Genomic DNA, 17,721 nt, shown 5'->3' with positions numbered 1-17,721 from the left:
GCCCGTTTTCACATAGAAAACAGATTAATTTCATTATCCAGGTCACAATTGCAAAGTTTAAAAGTAATAATGGCCATTTTCTGTACTTTTACAACATTAGCAATTAAGAAATAACACATACTATCCAGGAACAAAATTTGTGTTACATAATGTAATATACACAGTATTACAGGATATACACTTTTTATGTAGTTTTAACTACATACCAGTAATATATACAGTAAAAAGGCTCACAAGATGTGCACTCTTTACGTAAAGTTTTAACTAAGGACAAGTAACATACACAATAGAAAGGATCACGGGATGTGCACTCTTTACGTAAAGTTTTCACTATGGATCAGTAAGATACACAGTAAGAATGATCACGGGATGTGCACTCTTTACGTAAAGTTTTAACTATGGCCCAGTAACATACACAACAGGAAGGATCACTGGATGTGCACTCTTTACGTAAAGTTTTAAGACTAGTAATATACATAACAGGAAGGATCACTGGATGTGCACTCTTTACGTAAAGTTTTAAGACTAGTAATATACATAACAGGAAGGATCACTGGATGTGCACTCTTTACGTAAAGTTTTAAGACTAGTAATATACATAACAGGAAGGATCACTGGATGTGCACTCTTTACGTAAAGTTTTAAGACTAGTAATATACATAACAGGAAGGATCACTGGATGTGCACTCCTTACGTAAAGTTTTAACTATGGACCAGTAACGTACACGGTAAGAATGATCACTGGATGTGAACTCTTTACTTATTGGTTTGTTCTCAAGTTAAAAAGAGTTAGATTACATACTTTCAGTTAGTTCCATCACACGGTATCCCTCTCGTGGTGACACCAGCCCGTCGCACGTGGCATCAGCAGACTGGGACAGAAGGTAGCTGTCCGGAAGTGTGTCGTAGATCTGGGGAAGAAATATTTGAACTTCAAATTTCTATTAACATAAACTGTCTCTGGATAACGATCCCAACAAGCTTGTGTTATCAAAACGTACCCGTATATATTAACACTTAACACCTACAAATACCCATCCTATCCTAGCATATTTCCTTCACCTGCTATTCGCTACGGTTTGGGTTTTAATTTCTAAATTGTCACGGATATAATTAATATGTAAGCTGTATATAGACATATATTTACCAATAACAGTGTTAGTCTGATGTGGTGTTGATGCAATGAATTATGGGATATTATATTTGTGTTATTCTGTAAAGATTATTAATTTATTGTTACAACACTTGCTGAACTTGTATTAAGCACTCAAATACTAAGATATATTTGCCTTATTGAAAAGAAAAAAAGGCTTAGATTTATCACGTTCGACTGAATACTCTACAATTATGTAAATGTAGCTTTTCCGGACAGATCAAGCATTTTAAGAAGTGATATTTTCGACACTAAAATTTCTCTATCGATTCATCAGCCAGGTCGTTCGTAGCGGTTTTGTTAAATCAGCTCGTCAATTATTAATGACAGAGAACTTCATCTGCCATGGGCATATCAGATGTACTTCAGAAGAGCAACATCAAATAAAAGAGATGAACCACTTAACCGTCTACAGAAGTGAAGCGCATTAGATTCATGATATTTATCCCTCTCATCTAGAAAACGGAAAATCCTCTTTCCTTTAGTACAACTGCATAAACAAAAATCTTTCAGCCTCGATATGAACAACTGAGTCCTAATCTATATTCTCCTACTTCCTGGCCATTTTCAATCAGAGATAAAGGAAGACGTCTTTCAGAAAAGTAATAGATGTGTCAGGTTTCTCTAAGTGTTTGTTAAAAAGTTGCAAACTCGTGTATACGTTTGATCAATAGTAATCACAAATAATTGATTGGTCTCTTGCTGTGTTTGCTATGTAAATGAGAACACACTCATTCAGGGTTTGATCAATATTAATATATGGTGAAGCAGTGCCTACATAATAGTCGACACAGTAGGAATCGATTACCTCGGTTACATCAACAAGTGTTTCCAATAACCTGCTATTATTGAGATCCCATGTCAGTCATATCTTCCCCTTCATGCTGCTTTTCTACTTTATTTTCGATTGGAAAATGGATTTCAGTCTAAACTTATTGTAAAGAAAAATATATACATATTTATATATGCATTTTTTTATATACGGAGGGAACGTCGTCCCTAGATATCTGGACATGTTATTAATAGTTAACTATATATTACAGTGAGAATCGCTTTAGCTGATATCCAGGAAATAAATATTTTCTGTTTACAACGATATTTCATTTATAATATTCTAAATTTCGTGTAAGAGGAATTTTAAGTTTTAAGAAATATTTATACAAACTTTATGTTTAAATCATATTTAAATTATCATTACTGTACAACTTCTAAACTAAATAAACTACATACATAGATTAGAAATAACAATTTAATATATCTATCTAACCCTATAATAAAGTCATAATGAATAGAACACGCCGATTCGTTCATAAAATACACTCTAATATACACTGATTAATTAATAAATAACACTCTAGAATACCCTGATTAATTGATAATATACATTCAATAATACATTGATTAATTGATAATATACACTCAAGAATACACTGATTAATTCATAAAATACTCTCTAGAAAATACTGATTAATTGATAATATACATTCTAAAATCGACTGATTAATTAATAATATACACTCTAGAATACACTACGTAATTAAGAAAGTACACTCTGGAATACACTGATTAATAAAGTACACTCTGGAATACACTGATTAATAAAGTACACTCTAGAATACACTGATTAATAAAGTACACTCTAGAATACACTGATTAATAAAGTACACTCTAGAATACACTGATTAATTAATAAAGTACACTCTAGAATACACTGATTGATAAAGTACAATCTAGAATACACTGAATAATTAATAAAACACACACGCTGCTGTCATTAATTTCAGCTTATTCAGGCAGCCATATAAGAATAACCGAAAGTGAAAGAATGGAGTTGATATCACATTATATAACGTTAACCCTAAAATACTGAAACTAGTGTGAATTAGACGAACTTACAAAACATCTGTATGTATCTTCATCTTCGTAAGATATTCTGTGGTTCTTCCTTTGCATCATTTTTCCCACGAGATAATGAGATGACCCTTCCTTCCACATGGCTACACAGGTCAACTCTTCCTCTAAATGAAAGACAGAAATTGTCTTACCAAACACTTCTCTTACAATTATGCTATGTAGCTTACGAGCAACGGGAAGTATTTCTACCTGCAAGGTTCTCGTCGGGCCCGTCATCCAATCATAACCTTAAGCTGCTTGAAACTTTAAATAGCAACTTATTAAAAAACAAACAATAACAACAATTATAAAGACAAACAATAATTTGAACTGACCCGTAACCAGAAGGAAAACAGTGCTTGTGACGTGTGTTCATTTCATTTGTTTTCCTCTAATTTTCATAAAGAGTAGTTGAAGACACGTGCAGTAAATAATTCTGGAAATATTTAAGAAGTTTTCAAAACATACACACACACGTTCTCGGAAATAGTAAACTATTTGTAAGTACAGTTTGTGTCCAAACAGTGATGGCCCAACATGGCCAGGTGATTAAGACACTCGACTCGTAATCCGAGGGTCTAGGGTTCAAATCCCCTTCACACCAAACAAGCTCGCCCTGCAGCCGTGGGGGCGTATTAAATTACAGTCTATCCCACTATTCGTTGGTATAATATTAACCCAAGAGATGGCGGTGGATGGTAATGACTACCTGCTTTCCCTCTTGTCTTACACTGTTAAACTAGGGATGAGTAGCACGGATAACCCTCGTGTAGCTTTGCGCGAAATTTAAAACCAAACCAAACTGTGATGTTCCGATGACAGGGTTCTTGTCAAAATAGTGGGTATTAAAAGTGCGTTTATAACATAACATCTTGTATATTTTCTGTAAAGTAATTTTGTTTGTTTGTTTTGAATTTCACGGAAAGCTACTCGAGGGCTATCTGCGCTAGCCGTTCGTAATTTAGCAGTGTAAGACTAGAGGGAAGGAAGCTAGTCATCACTACCCACCGCCGCCAACATTTGGGCTATTCTTTTACTAGCGGATAGTGGGATTGACCGTCACATTATAACGCTACCACGGCTGAAAAAGAGAGAATGTTTGGTGCGACAGAGATTCGAAATCGCGACCCTCGGATTACGAGTCTAACGCCTTAACTCAACTGGCCATACAGGACCAAAGTAATTTTGTAAAGACACTCCGAAAACTGATCTATCGAGATCGCTGGGTTAAAATAGTATAATTGGTATCACAATGCTAACATCCATGTTGCGACAATTAGAACTAAAATATACCTTGCATAGGATGTATCATGTTTGTAACAGTGGGTACTGCCTGTTATTTGGAAGTTATATCATAATTGCTACAGTGTGCACTGTCTGTTATTTGTAATATGTATCATTGTTGCCACTGTAAAACAATGGGTATTGCCTCGTGTGAGGTATATAGTAGTCGCCACAGTGAAACAATGGATAGTGCCTTTTGTAAACGGTATTGTGGTTACTGCTGTAAAACAGTGTGTACTGCCTGTTGTAAGAAGTGTCGTTGTTGCCACAATGAAAAAGTAGGAGACTGCTTGTTATTACATTTGTCCTAACAGTTGCGGGTAAGAAGTAGAATATATCACGTTTTGGTTTATTGAAAGCTGGAAGGACGAACCGTCTTCATATAGCGCTTGAGAACATTTATTTTTCCCGTTAAGCCTTTTTAATCATGGTACGTTAAAATACAACATGTTTGAAGAAGCTGTTATAATGACAGAATAAAAGATGTTAAAATATTATCACTACAGTGACATAGGAGACAATGTCTCTGTGTCGTAATTGTTGAAGATGTGACGATGACAGAGATTGGAATAATATAGTGTCACAATACATGAGGCCCGGCACGGACAAGTGTGTTAAAGCGTTCGACTCGTAATCCGAGGATCGCGGGTTCGAATCCCCGTCGCACCAAACATGCTCGCCCTTTCAGCGGTGGGGGCGTTAGAATGTAACGATCAATCCCACTATTCGTTTGTAAAAGAGTAGCCCAAGAGTTGGCGGTGAGTGGTGATTACTAGCTGCCTTTCGTCTAGCCTTACACTGCTAAATTAGGGACGGCTAACGCAGATAGCCCTCGAGTAGCTTTGCGCGAAATTCAAAAACAAACAAAACAAAGAAACACAATATATGTCAACACTTTACGCTAATTACTGTGATACAGAAAGTTAGAGGTACTGTTTGGAATAATACGTTATGTATCTGTAAAAGGTACGATACGTAGCCATGATGATTGTCATGACTGTTGCGAACTGTTGACTAGGCTACACGTCAGAGGTCTCACAATGTCACGTCAGCGCGTTCCACGACATTCCGTATCTGTCAGGTATAGCGAATATATAAGGTACGTCACTCTGCAGTTTGAAATCACATTCTAAGCGACCTGACGGAGTTGTTAAGTAATTACTATTCTTAACGTGAAGCCTATCGGAGGTCTTAAATTAGTTCAATAAGTTCGATGTGGGGGGTCTCTTATTGTTATCAAACTGGTGCAGTACTATTGACATAAGGCCTGTCAGATTTGCCAAACTAGCGCAGTACTTTCGACGTAGGACCTAGTGTTGTTGTTAAATAGTAGAGTAGTGTTAAGAGGAGCCTGTAAGTGTTAACAATTTCAACATCTTGAAGAAATGCAACATTTCGTTAACATTCCTCAAGAACAGAAGACTTTCAAATAAACACTAAACGATAATTCATCAGCTACTTTTAAGAAGTTTTAAACATCATGACAGGACTCTCGGAAATAAATATTATAACTGCTGTGTTTGTTTTCATTTCAAATACACGGTAAGTTCAGATTAACTAATCTCATTAAAGTGAAGTCAAAAGAGACAAAAAGTACATAGAACTACATCTTATTTCTATCTAATTTCCATACTTCAAAAATAGCTCTTACCTTTAACTTTTTCATAAATTAGAGTTATCCCATACACCTTACCAATTTTCTTACCTTACATTTAGTCCTCACATTTACTAGTTTTTACATTTCACATTTAGCCTTTACAATTATTATTATAAATGTCACGCAGTCAAAAATAGAATCCCTGAAGTATTTCATAAGTTAACCCACAAATACTTCAGGTAACTTTTTTATTGGCAGCATTAGCTCTTCTACTAGTGACTGAGGGTTTAAAAAATTTATTTCCCTAGGTTCTGCATACACGTGGTTCATCAGGTAGAATGGTCTAAACTCACCACTGCTCTCTGAGTTTAATACGGCCACGCATGCCTTGAACCGGAACAAAAGCTTGGAATTATCGGTACAAGAGTCGACGGTGGATAAAGGATACTTGCATTCTCCGTGACCTCGACTATAGCTGAAAGTTAAAGGTCCTTTAAATGGACAGGGAACTGGAGCAGCATCCACTAGAGGGAGAGAGAGAGTCATTTCGGTACAAATTAGAAAGTAATAAGGTGGTATATTAACGGTATTAACAATACAGTAAAATGCGACCTCAAGTACAATATCATAATTATCTCTTTAAGAGAAAAAAAAGCAAAAATAAAGCAAAGAAACAATACGAGTTAGAAGTGTACAGTAAATGGTGAAGAACCAAAGATATCCTAACCACAGAAAATCTACAGAAATAACAACGATTTAAATAACTAAATAAATTAAACATATTTAATTGTGACAAGGGAGATGTCGAGTTAACGCTCAAGAACATTCTAAGATTTGGAAAAAAAAATACGTTCATATTGTCCAACAGCGTTGACTTGTAGCGTTTTAGCCAGTGGAGTACTCTATCTTAACCTCTGGACAACTGCACTGGTGGTCCACATCTCATTAACTATACCTAGTGAGGTTTGGATTTCAATCACTTTTATAAACCACTGAAATACGCATGACTAATCATTTGATTGTTGTTTTGTGTAAAAACGAACCCATGGATTCCAGTCATTTTAATAATTCATTAACCATAGTTATGCCTTGTCATAACCAAAATGTAGAAACCCATATTTTGAATAATAAAGGAGCATGAATAACCTTAATACACGCTAACTCGGTCTGTAACGTTTTGAAAAAAAAAAAATAGTACCTTGATAAGGAAAATTCTACTTATTTTTTTTTAGTAAATCGGCAGCACTGATGTGAAATGGTTTTGCAATTCTTGTTATTATCAAAGATTAACTCGACTGAACGACAACAGAACTTGTAGTTATAGAATGTTTCTGAAGCTTTGTAAACATACTAAAATATATTCTTTAATAGCCAATTTTCGTGTTCTGTTTTTTATATGAAACTTAGCAAACAAAAATAATCCCGAATCTTTGTTATGATAGCATAAAACGAATTCGAGACACAAAGACTGCCAGAGAGGCTAAAGTAAAAATTGGTATCTCCTATTGTATTAGATACTGTTTATTTACGTAACTTCTATAAAACTCTGCAAACAAAATGTAAAACAAATAAACAGAATGATGACACTTCACATGAAGAAAGTAAACGTACAGTTTATAGACAGTAAATATTGAATTTATTTGCAGAATACTATCCGAGTGTGGAAACAAGTTATTCCATGATAAATGTATATTAGCTGTGTCATCCGAAAAAGGAATTGTCTACAAACAGTTATCTCGAAATAGTAGAACATTTAATATGATAACTGAAAAGTTCAGTCATATTAAATATAAGCTTTGCTCCAATCTTAATAAATAAAGAACAGTTCTTTTGTGTAAGCCAATTACACAATGAAACTATTGTTTGTTTTCTATACAGTTACTACACACATGATGGTTTGCCTTCTTTCTCCTAATGTCCAAAAGATTTGAATTCTGTATAAATAACTTATCGTTAATAGGTTGTAATAACATATTCAGTTCACTATGAAGGTCACAGTGAAGACAAAACCCAGTGGAAGAAACAAATAAATCTTTCTCAAGTCTCTCTGTTAATGTAGTTCTCAGGATCTTGAAACTAAATTAGGTTAATGTTTCAAATAAACACTAACAATAAGTGAGGAGAACATAGTGAGTTACACATATTAAACTGTGGTTGATTAGCCGAATATTTAGAATTAGCATATGAAGACCATATAGTGCTAAATATCGTTGATGATCCATATGTTTCAAGTTAGCAGAGAAGAATAAGAATAATGTTGTAACACACATGAAATTATGGTTGATTACGGTCAGTATGGGAGAATAATGCAGTATCAAATAGTAAATTATGGGTTATTATCTACATGTATCAAGTTAGCATGAGCGGATATTACATAGACACTGTGGGTAATTATCCCGTGTAAACATAATTAAGTAACAACTCTTTATAATATAAGAGTAAGTAACGGTTTCATACAAAACCAAAACTGTAAAACAACAAAAATCAATTTAACTTCAGAGGTGTGGAACACCAGGGTTCTCTCTAATCAATATTTGGAAACATCAGCCATATATATATTCCCCAAGATATGAGTATTTTCTGATACGAGTCGTATCTTCAGAAAACTAGAATAATTTTCCAGGGTAATTTATCTCTGTTGAAAAGAATTTATCAGTTGTAATTAAGATACATTTAATATGGATTATTATAACTTAGAGAAAATCTCAAGTATTTAAATAACACAGATATTTCTTCACAGTATTTTAGTGTTACCAACCTGTTGTTTGGGTAGTTATTAAACAGTAAGGTATTGTTACTATTAGATACAACACTATTGCTACAAAATCTCAAGTATTTAAATAACACAGATATTTCTTCACAGGATTTTAGTTTTACCAACCTGTTGTTTGGGTAGTTATTAAACAGTAAGGTATTGTTACTATTAGATACAACACTATTGCTACAAAATGTCAAGTATTTAAATAACACAGATATTTCTCCACAGTATTTTAGAGTTACCAATCTGTTGTTTGGGTAGTTATTAAACAGTAAGGTATTGTTACTATTAGATACAACACTATTGCTACAAAATCTCAAGTATTTAAATAACACAGATATTTCTTCACAGTATTTTAGAGTTACCAATCTGTTGTTTGGGTAGTTATTAAACAGTAAGGTATTGTTACTATTAGATACAACACTATTGCTACAAAATCTCAAGTATTTAAATAACACAAATATTTCTCCACAGTATTTTAGAGTTACCAATCTGTTGTTTGGGTAGTTATTAAACAGTAAGGTATTGTTACTATTAGATACAACACTATTGCTACAAAATCTCAAGTATTTAAATAACACAGATATTTCTTCACAGTATTTTAGAGTTACCAATCTGTTGTTTGGGTAGTTATTAAACAGTAAGGTATTGTTACTATTAGATACAACACTATTGCTACAAAATGTCAAGTATTTAAATAACACAGATATTTCTTCACAGTATTTTAGTGTTACCAAGCTGTTGTTTGGGTAGTTATTAAACAGTAAGGTATTGTTACTATTAAATACAACACTATTACTACAAAATCTCAACTTGCTAATTGTTCACTTCACTTGCAAGCATTTATTAGTGTTACAGTTAATATAACCCTTACACCATTAGTGCTATGAAATCTAGACTTACTAGTTCAGTGTTCATGTCATCTACGAATACAGTGTTGGGAGCTCTATGTACATAAAAGTAATAACACTATTCTTTATATATTAAATAGTCTTTCTTTCTCTTTTTACATTTAGGCCCTGGCATGGCCAGGTGGGTTAAGGGGTTCCACTTGTAATCTGAGGGTTGCATGTTCGAATCCCCTTCGCACCAAACATGCTCGCTCTTTCAGCCGTGGGGGCGATATAATGTGATGGTCAATCCAACTATTCGTTGGTAAAAGAGTTGCCCAAGAGTTGGCAGTGGGTGGTGATGATTAGCTGCCTTCCTTCTAGTCTTACACTGCAAAATTAGGGACGGCTAGCGCAGAGAGTCCTCGTGCAGCTTTGCGCGAAATTAAAAAAAAGACACCAATTAAATCGGTTTCAGTTGTCTTCGTAGTATTTTGTTCAGTACCAAGTGTATAATGCTGAGTGTATAGTAGCGTTTGGCCTACCCATTACATACATATGTGTGAAAAGCTACATAAGGGCTATCTGCTCTAGCCGTCCCTAATTTTGCAGTGTGAGACTAAAGGGAAAGCAGCTAGTCATAACCATCCATTGCCAACTCTTGGGCTACTCTTTCACTAACGAATAGTGGGATTGACCGTCACATTATAACGCCCCCACGGCTGACAGGGCGAGCATGTTTGTTGCAATGGGGATTCGAACCCGCGACCCCGAAATTACGAGTCAAACCTGGCTATACCGGGCCCGAAACCAATTTAATAAAATGTTTCGAAATAATAGCCAGGAATTAAACATGTCTTAAACGAAACTGTATAACACTATGTAACACAAATTGTGTTCCTGGATAGTTTGTGTTATTTCTTAATTGCTTTTGTTGTAAAAGTACAGAAAATGCCCATTATTCCTTTCAAACTTTGATTTTGTGACCTGGATAATGAAATTTAGAAATTAATCTATTTTCTATGTGAAAACGGGCAAATTTGCACATTTTCATTTACATAAGGTGTGAATAAAACAACATATGAATTAAGATTTACATGTATTCATATTGAAGTTGTAAAAAAATGTTTAGAAGTGTGTAGTTTTTCGAGATTTTTTACTTTAATGTAAATCATTTTCACGTATGAGCCCCTAGATGTAGTCTCCCTTCATGTTTTCATTTTACGCTCCTTGGTAGCGGCGTTCAAAGTCCAGTATATCTTGGTAGGAGCATTCGCTTTGCTCCTTTCACCATGTTCTCATGTTCTCTTTGAATTTATCGAGATGAACGTCAAGGATATGGACTTTAGGGAACATCCTGTAGCACATTTTGCCGCAGTTCTTCACCAGAGCCTCAACCAGTTCCACATAATTTTCGGCTTTGTGATTGTCCAAGAAACCCCGAATCACTGCGACAAAGTTGCCCTAAGCTTTTTTTTTCCTTTCTACTGAGCTTATTGGGGAATTCTGTGCACTCCAGTTGCTATCAGTGAAGAGGTGCCGCTCGTTCGGGTTACAGGCAATTCCAATTGCCTCGCACAGACCGGATATACTGTGGCAGAAACAGAGCTCATCTTGACTAGTGAAGAAGCTTGAATATGTGACTCTTCCTCTGACTTGCGACTTGCACACTTTCATTTGACAAATCCCACTCCTTGAGCCTAGATTGCATTTGATTTTGTTAGACCAAGATCTCTGATCAAGTCATTGAGTTATCCTTGGTTGGGGTTGTATGGGTTTCTTTCACCAGCTGCACCTCTGAAATTGTAATTTGGATCTTCAACGTCTACTTCTCTTCTGATTTACTGCTCTCTTCTGAGGATGGCTGCTTTCTCTCTGGCGGAATGAGTACAGGGAGCTCTAAGCAGTGTGTCACTGGAACGATGGATGAGGGAAGGTCCCGATACATGATAGCAGATGCATTCTTGTCAGCAACACGTTTGAAAGGGTCCACCATGCAGGAGTAGCAATTGCTTGAGTGGTCAGTGAGTTCACGCCAAATTCTTGAAATAGCAAACTTCACGGTTCTCTTTTCCCCTCTGTACCATCCTGCAAAATAGTAAAATAAAATTGTTATTATAAAGAATAAATTTATTTCATCCACAACTAATGTGTAAGAGGTTCATGCAAAATATTTTATATGTGATATTTTTTCTTTAATATTGGAAATTAAAAAAATAAATTTAAAGATATTTAAATTTTAAAAGGTCTAAAATTTGTATAATATAAAATCTTACTATTCAAGCAAGCAGAAATCGTCCGTCTTACCTTCTAGAGTTTTGTTGCGGTGCTCGCAGGTAAAACGAGGTGCCCAGGGTTTGTCTTAATCCCCGACAGACATACCGAAATATGCATTGTAGGCTTCACACATTTTAGCAGATAATGTCGCAGAGTACTTTTTCGCTCTTGTTTTGATAAATTGGCCACACACATAGCAGAATGCGTCTGGAGAATGCTTGCAGCTTCATGATGCCATCTCTGATAAAATCAGATTGGTCAATGTGGGAAAAAACACTTTCTGCCCAGGAACAAGAAAAAGTAAAAATTTTGTTACATAGTGTTATCACTCCTTATACAGATTATACGAACCAAAGTTGTCTATCTGTATGTATATCTCATATCACAAGTTGTTTTGAGAAACTGACTGAATCAATTTCAGTGAAACTTGTAAAGGTTAAATTTAAAGAGACAAGCATTCGAGAAAATGAACTGCTTGTGACATTCAGACTATTCCATAGAACGTAACGATGGTTGAGTTGTCAAACGCAACGACTCTGGGTTTCTATGTAATTGAAACTTTGAAACGAGCGTTTATAAAACGTCATTTCCGTACTCTAGGTGGATATAAAAAGCAAACACTTGGCACTGGTGTGCTTTTGACACGACGGCCTTTTGGTGGAGATTATTGTAAATTCGCATTGCTGGGATATGGTCAAGTTGCACGCTCGTCAGATAGAATAGGACTTGACGTGATGATACGGCGAGACTCCATTGCTATTTTAATGTCAGCTACGTAATCTCCGTAATAGAAAATGCTTCTGTAAGAACTTGAAATAAGAACTTATATACAAACAGAGTTAAGTGGAGTATGGTCGTGATTATAAAGTTTCAAATATTAACAGATAAAAGTACAGCACAGATTTACCTCGAAACATTGAGTGCAGGTGGGCGTCTACACTTAACTTTGCACATGCCTCGTCCAGGTTTTGGTGTTTCTCGCAAAAAGCTGGAAAAAATCGAACACCATTATAAAAATTTACTTTGTGGATGTCATTGTGAAGTTTAAAATTGTAAACACCATCGTAAAGTTTAGAATTGTGAACACCATTGTAAAGTTTGGAATTGTAAACACTATTGTAAAGTTTAGAATTGTAAACACTATTGTAAAGTTTAGAATTGTAAACACTATTGTAAAGGTTAGAAATGTAAACACTATAGTAAAGCTTATAATTGTTAAACAATATTATAAAGTTTAGAACTGTGAACACTATTGTAAAATTTAGAATTGTGAACATCATTGTAAAGTTTAAAATTGTGAACACCATTATAAAGGTTAGAAATGTAAACACTATTATAAATGTTAGAAATGTAAACACTATTATAAAGGTTAGAAATGTAAACACTATTGTAAAGGTTAGAAATGTAAACATTCTTATAAAGGTTAGAAATGTAAACACTATTCTAAAGTTTAGGATTGTGAACACTATTGTAAAGTTTAGAATTGTGAACACCATTGTAAAGTTCAGAATTGTAAATACTATTGTAAAGTTTAGAATTGTAAACACCATTGTAAAGTTTAGTTTTGTGTGTCTTTTTCTTATAGCAAAACCACATCAGGCTATCTGCTGAGCCCACCGAGGGGATTGGACCCCTGATTTTATCGTTGTAAATTCGTAGACTCACCGCTGTACCAGCGTGAGGCATTTAGTATTGTAAATATCATTGTAAAGTTTAGTATTGTGAACACAACTGTGAAGATTAGTATTGAAAAGTGTTATGTATTTCCTAATAAAAACAAAAAACCCTTAAAGGTATAGTCGAAAAAGAACAAAAGAATTGGCACGTGTATGTGTGGTATATTTTAGAAATAACCTGATATTAACATCCACTGTATTTTCTTTAAAACTGTTTGACCTTTTTTTTAATGTTGCGCAAAGCTAAACCAGGGCTATCTGTGCTCGCCATCCCCAATTATTATTGAGCTGTCTGTTTCTTTGAAGACAAACATAAAGCTATTCAATGGGCTATCTGTTCTCTGCCCATCATGGGTATCGAAAAACATTTTCTAGGACGAACTGAAAGGACGAGCATGTTTGTTGCGACAGGGATTCGAATGCAGATCGCGAATCGAGCGCCCTAACTACTTGGCTTTTCTTAATAACGAATAACCGAAATTAACACGTGCAGTATTTTTTGAAAGAACAAGCGAAACGAACGTGTACGATATTTACTAGGAAAATAATCATGACAAAGTAGAATATTTTCCCCACAAAAGAATATTTTTTTACGAAAAATTTCCCCTGGATTGTTGTAGATTGAGAAGGGGAAACAAAGTGTCCTTTGACTCGGGTTAAATACAATGAAATATGAACTGTGAACGTGCAACGTAACATTACGCGTGTCCCATGCCTCGTTTAACAACTGAATGAAGCCTTTAAAAGCCTAGTACAGCAGAGACCTTACAGTTCGAAAAGAACGCATTTATCATATAAATGAGCCTTTTATTTTTTAGTTCAAGTTGAACTCTTATGTTCAGAATTCCATGCCAAAAGCAAAATTTTAAAATATAGCAGGAAAATTATAGAAGTTATTCCAAGAACTTTAACGGAATTTTTGTTTTCTGTTACGAGATAAATACGAGGTTTAAATTACCTCTCGTAAATCTAATACAATAATATCTTTCTACAAAGTTTAGCGTTTCACTAGACATAACTCGATAAATTAGTATTATTTATATAATTTTTCGTACTTTCGTCTTGACTTTTATTCTTTAATTCGGGCTTGAAGCTCCACTAATAAGAAAAAAAAACTAACATTAAAACACTCATTGTTATACTTTCTCTATGAAGATATAATTATAAGAGAAATGTGAAAGGTGCCTTACTTTCTCTGTACTGTAATACATTAGGATGTTTCTCGTAAATCACAACACACCTCGAACACCCTAATTTGCTGGAAAAGAAAAAAATTATATTTGAAAGAAATCTCTCAAACAATTTAAAACATTTCACTAAAAGGCTATGTAATAAATTTTATGTATTCTATTTTGCTTATAGGCTATAGTTATCCATGATATGGATGGGTAGTTCATTCACTTAGTTCAAACAAATAGCTTTTATTTCGCTTAGTACACAAAAATTACGTTAGGTGAAAGCGGTTAGACTTGAAGAAATGAGTCGTAAACTAAAACACGTAACTTTAACGTAATTATTCTCTCACATCTTGCTCATTACTCCCAGTGTTTTGTTTTTTATCTGTTATACATGAATAAAAGACTCTGAAACAAAAAGAAACCTTACGACTAAAATGTTTTTTTTTTAATTTCTCGCAAAGCTACACGAGGGCTATCTGTGCTAGCCGTCTCTAATTTAGCAGTGTAAGACTAGAGGGAAGGCAACTAGTCATCACCACCCACCGCCAACTCTTGGGCTACTCTGTTACCAACGAATAGTGGGATTGACCGTAACATTATAACGCCCCCACGGCTGAAAGGGCGAGCATGTTTGGTGCGACAGGATTCGAACTCGCGACCCTCGAATTACGAGTCGAGTGCCTTAACCACCTGGCCATGCTGGGCCTAACAACCATAACAGAACGTGGTTGACTAAAATGTAAGTTATCTGTTTCTTTAATGGATATCAAAAATTAAAACCTAATATAGCGAACGAATAAAATATTACTGTTAAAGGGAACAGTAGTCTTAAAAATATAAAATATGTATGTTTTACCCCCACGCCACCGTCAATGACTAAGCGGCAAGTCTGAAGGCTTATAACCCTAAAAATCTGGTTCCAATGTCTGTGATGGGCACAATACAGATAGCCCATTTTGTATCTTCGTTCTCAACTACACACAAATAAAAAATACGTATGATTGATAGCTTTGGTATACGAACCACTGGGAAGATATACTATGATTATTTACAAATCTGAAGTTATTTTCTATTTGTTTTTTTAAGTTATGCTAATAATCTAATTTGAAAACTACTTGGTGAGAACTATTTGTGAATACCCTCAACAGTTTTCTCTAATACAAAGGCCTGGCATGGCCAAGCGCGTAAGGCGTGCGACTCGTAATCCGAGGGTCGCGGGTTCGGGCCCGCGTCGCGCTAAACATGCTCGCCCTCCCAGCCGTGGGGGCGTATAATGTTACGGTCAATCCCACTATTCGTTGGCAAAAGAGTAGCCCAAGAGTTGGCGGTGGGTGGTGATGACTAGCTGCCTTCCCTCTAGTCTTACACTGCTAAATTAGGAACGGCTAGCAAAGATAGCCCTCGAGTAGCTTTGTGCGAAATTCCAAAAACAAACAAAAACTCTGATACAAGACAAGTGAGATATTTCTATAGTCCCTGTACAGAACTCTGTTGATATTTCTTTTCCAGTTTTAATGTGTTATTTTTTTTCTGTTTCAAATGTACCCTTTTACATAATTTTAATCACTACTTGAAACTAATAACCGAAATTCGTGTTTCCTCTTAATGACTGTTACCATATAGAACTATTTTGTAAAGCGTAAGCATTAAAGGTAGTGAAGTTGCAAAAAGCAGTTAAATTATTATTGTCTTGTGAGTAATTTAATTTCTTACTTGTACTAATTAACCTACAATAGACTGAATAATTACTCATAAAAACATTCAAACATTTGGTTAAAGATAAATAGAATACAATAGAATATCATGTAGGGTTACATGATATTAAATGCTTCTTTGTATAATTTTATTCTTAAATACAAACAAACAAATATTAATTTTTAAGCTTATTAAGTTGCTAATATAGTTCTATAATTATACTTGTCCAAGGTTATTATTTGAATGCTGCACCGTAAGTAAGAACAGCGACAATGTTATTTGAAACATCTATTTAATGACAAATAAATATTTTGTTAAAAATACAATATAGCAAAATCTAACACTACATTCGTGATGGAAGACAATAAGTTGTAACTTAACATTGTAAGGTAACACGAATATGAAAAACAGTTTCTAAACTCTCTCTTTCCTGTTTTAATACACACTTTACCAAAAGTAAAACAGGCATCGTTAAAGAACCACGTTTTCATTAAAACACAAAATATGTTCTAAATATGACGTCAGTTGATAAAGATAATCTTGAAGACGTTGTCTGTCGTAAGTTATAGTCAATAAAAACATTGTGCTCGTATAGTAAAGAGGGCATGACCCGGTTTAGAACGAGTCCTTGTAGAATTATTTTGACCGATATATTTAGGGAATTTTCTGCCTGTGTTGGTATGGCTTGGTTCTCTGTACCGATCTGATACATGCAGAGAACGGTGTGATAAAGATATGTTGGTTAAAAAAAAAAAAAAGTTTCATTTCCTTCTTCTACGAATACATTATCCTACTGGATTTCATGTGCAAGCTGCCGTTGATTGGTTACCCAAACTGTAGCCGTTTTGTAAGTGTAGTCCAAGAGCCACGAACATCAGTTTCATTGTAACTAAGCCTCGTCCAGGGACAATGATAATAGCACGTTATGTTCAAGGTACAATAGTTTCATTGTAACTAGGTCTCCAGGATTACCAGAATCATATTCCTGTTCATTCCGATATCACGTGAGGACACTCATGTAATTAATTCATCTGAGAAAAACTGACATTCTGTTGAGTGTGATTCACGTGACTGAATGATAATACTGCGAGGTTAGGGCTAGCAGATTGAAATAAAGTAATGTTTGTTTTAATTAGCGTGTGATACAGAGGAAAGATATATTAATATTCTATATTTCTACTCTGTTGTACAGATTACTATACTATATTACATAGCTTAACTTACTCCTTCTGTCTCATGTAAGCTGATATGTATTATCAAATAACTTCTTCTATCATCATATAAGCTGATATATATTGTTAAATAATTCTTTCTATCATCATGCTAACTGATATATATTGTCAAACAGCTCCTTCTGTTATCACGTAAGCCAATATATAT

General features: G+C 34.7%; 1 protein-coding gene across 3 annotated transcripts in view; it reads right to left on the bottom strand.

Annotated features, from left to right (window-relative positions):
* The window catches only part of LOC143245212 (uncharacterized), a 136,759-nt gene that overhangs the window by 22,420 nt on the left and 96,618 nt on the right, over positions 1-17,721 (bottom strand). For all 3 annotated transcript variants that reach the window (XM_076491304.1, XM_076491303.1, XM_076491305.1), the window contains 5 exons: positions 14,659-14,726; positions 12,700-12,780; positions 6,281-6,451; positions 3,050-3,171; positions 803-911 (listed from right to left, as the gene is read on the bottom strand). In XM_076491304.1, coding sequence (XP_076347419.1) covers positions 803-911; positions 3,050-3,171; positions 6,281-6,451; positions 12,700-12,780; positions 14,659-14,726 — 551 coding nt within the window. The remainder of the gene's footprint in view (positions 1-802; positions 912-3,049; positions 3,172-6,280; positions 6,452-12,699; positions 12,781-14,658; positions 14,727-17,721) is intronic.

The sequence above is a fragment of the Tachypleus tridentatus genome, chromosome 2, assembly GCF_004210375.1.
Source record: "Tachypleus tridentatus isolate NWPU-2018 chromosome 2, ASM421037v1, whole genome shotgun sequence".
NCBI classification, from domain to species: domain Eukaryota; kingdom Metazoa; phylum Arthropoda; class Merostomata; order Xiphosura; family Limulidae; genus Tachypleus; species Tachypleus tridentatus.
The sequence above is the reverse complement of the archived record's forward strand: the minus strand, read 5'-3'. Positions and strand labels throughout refer to the sequence as shown.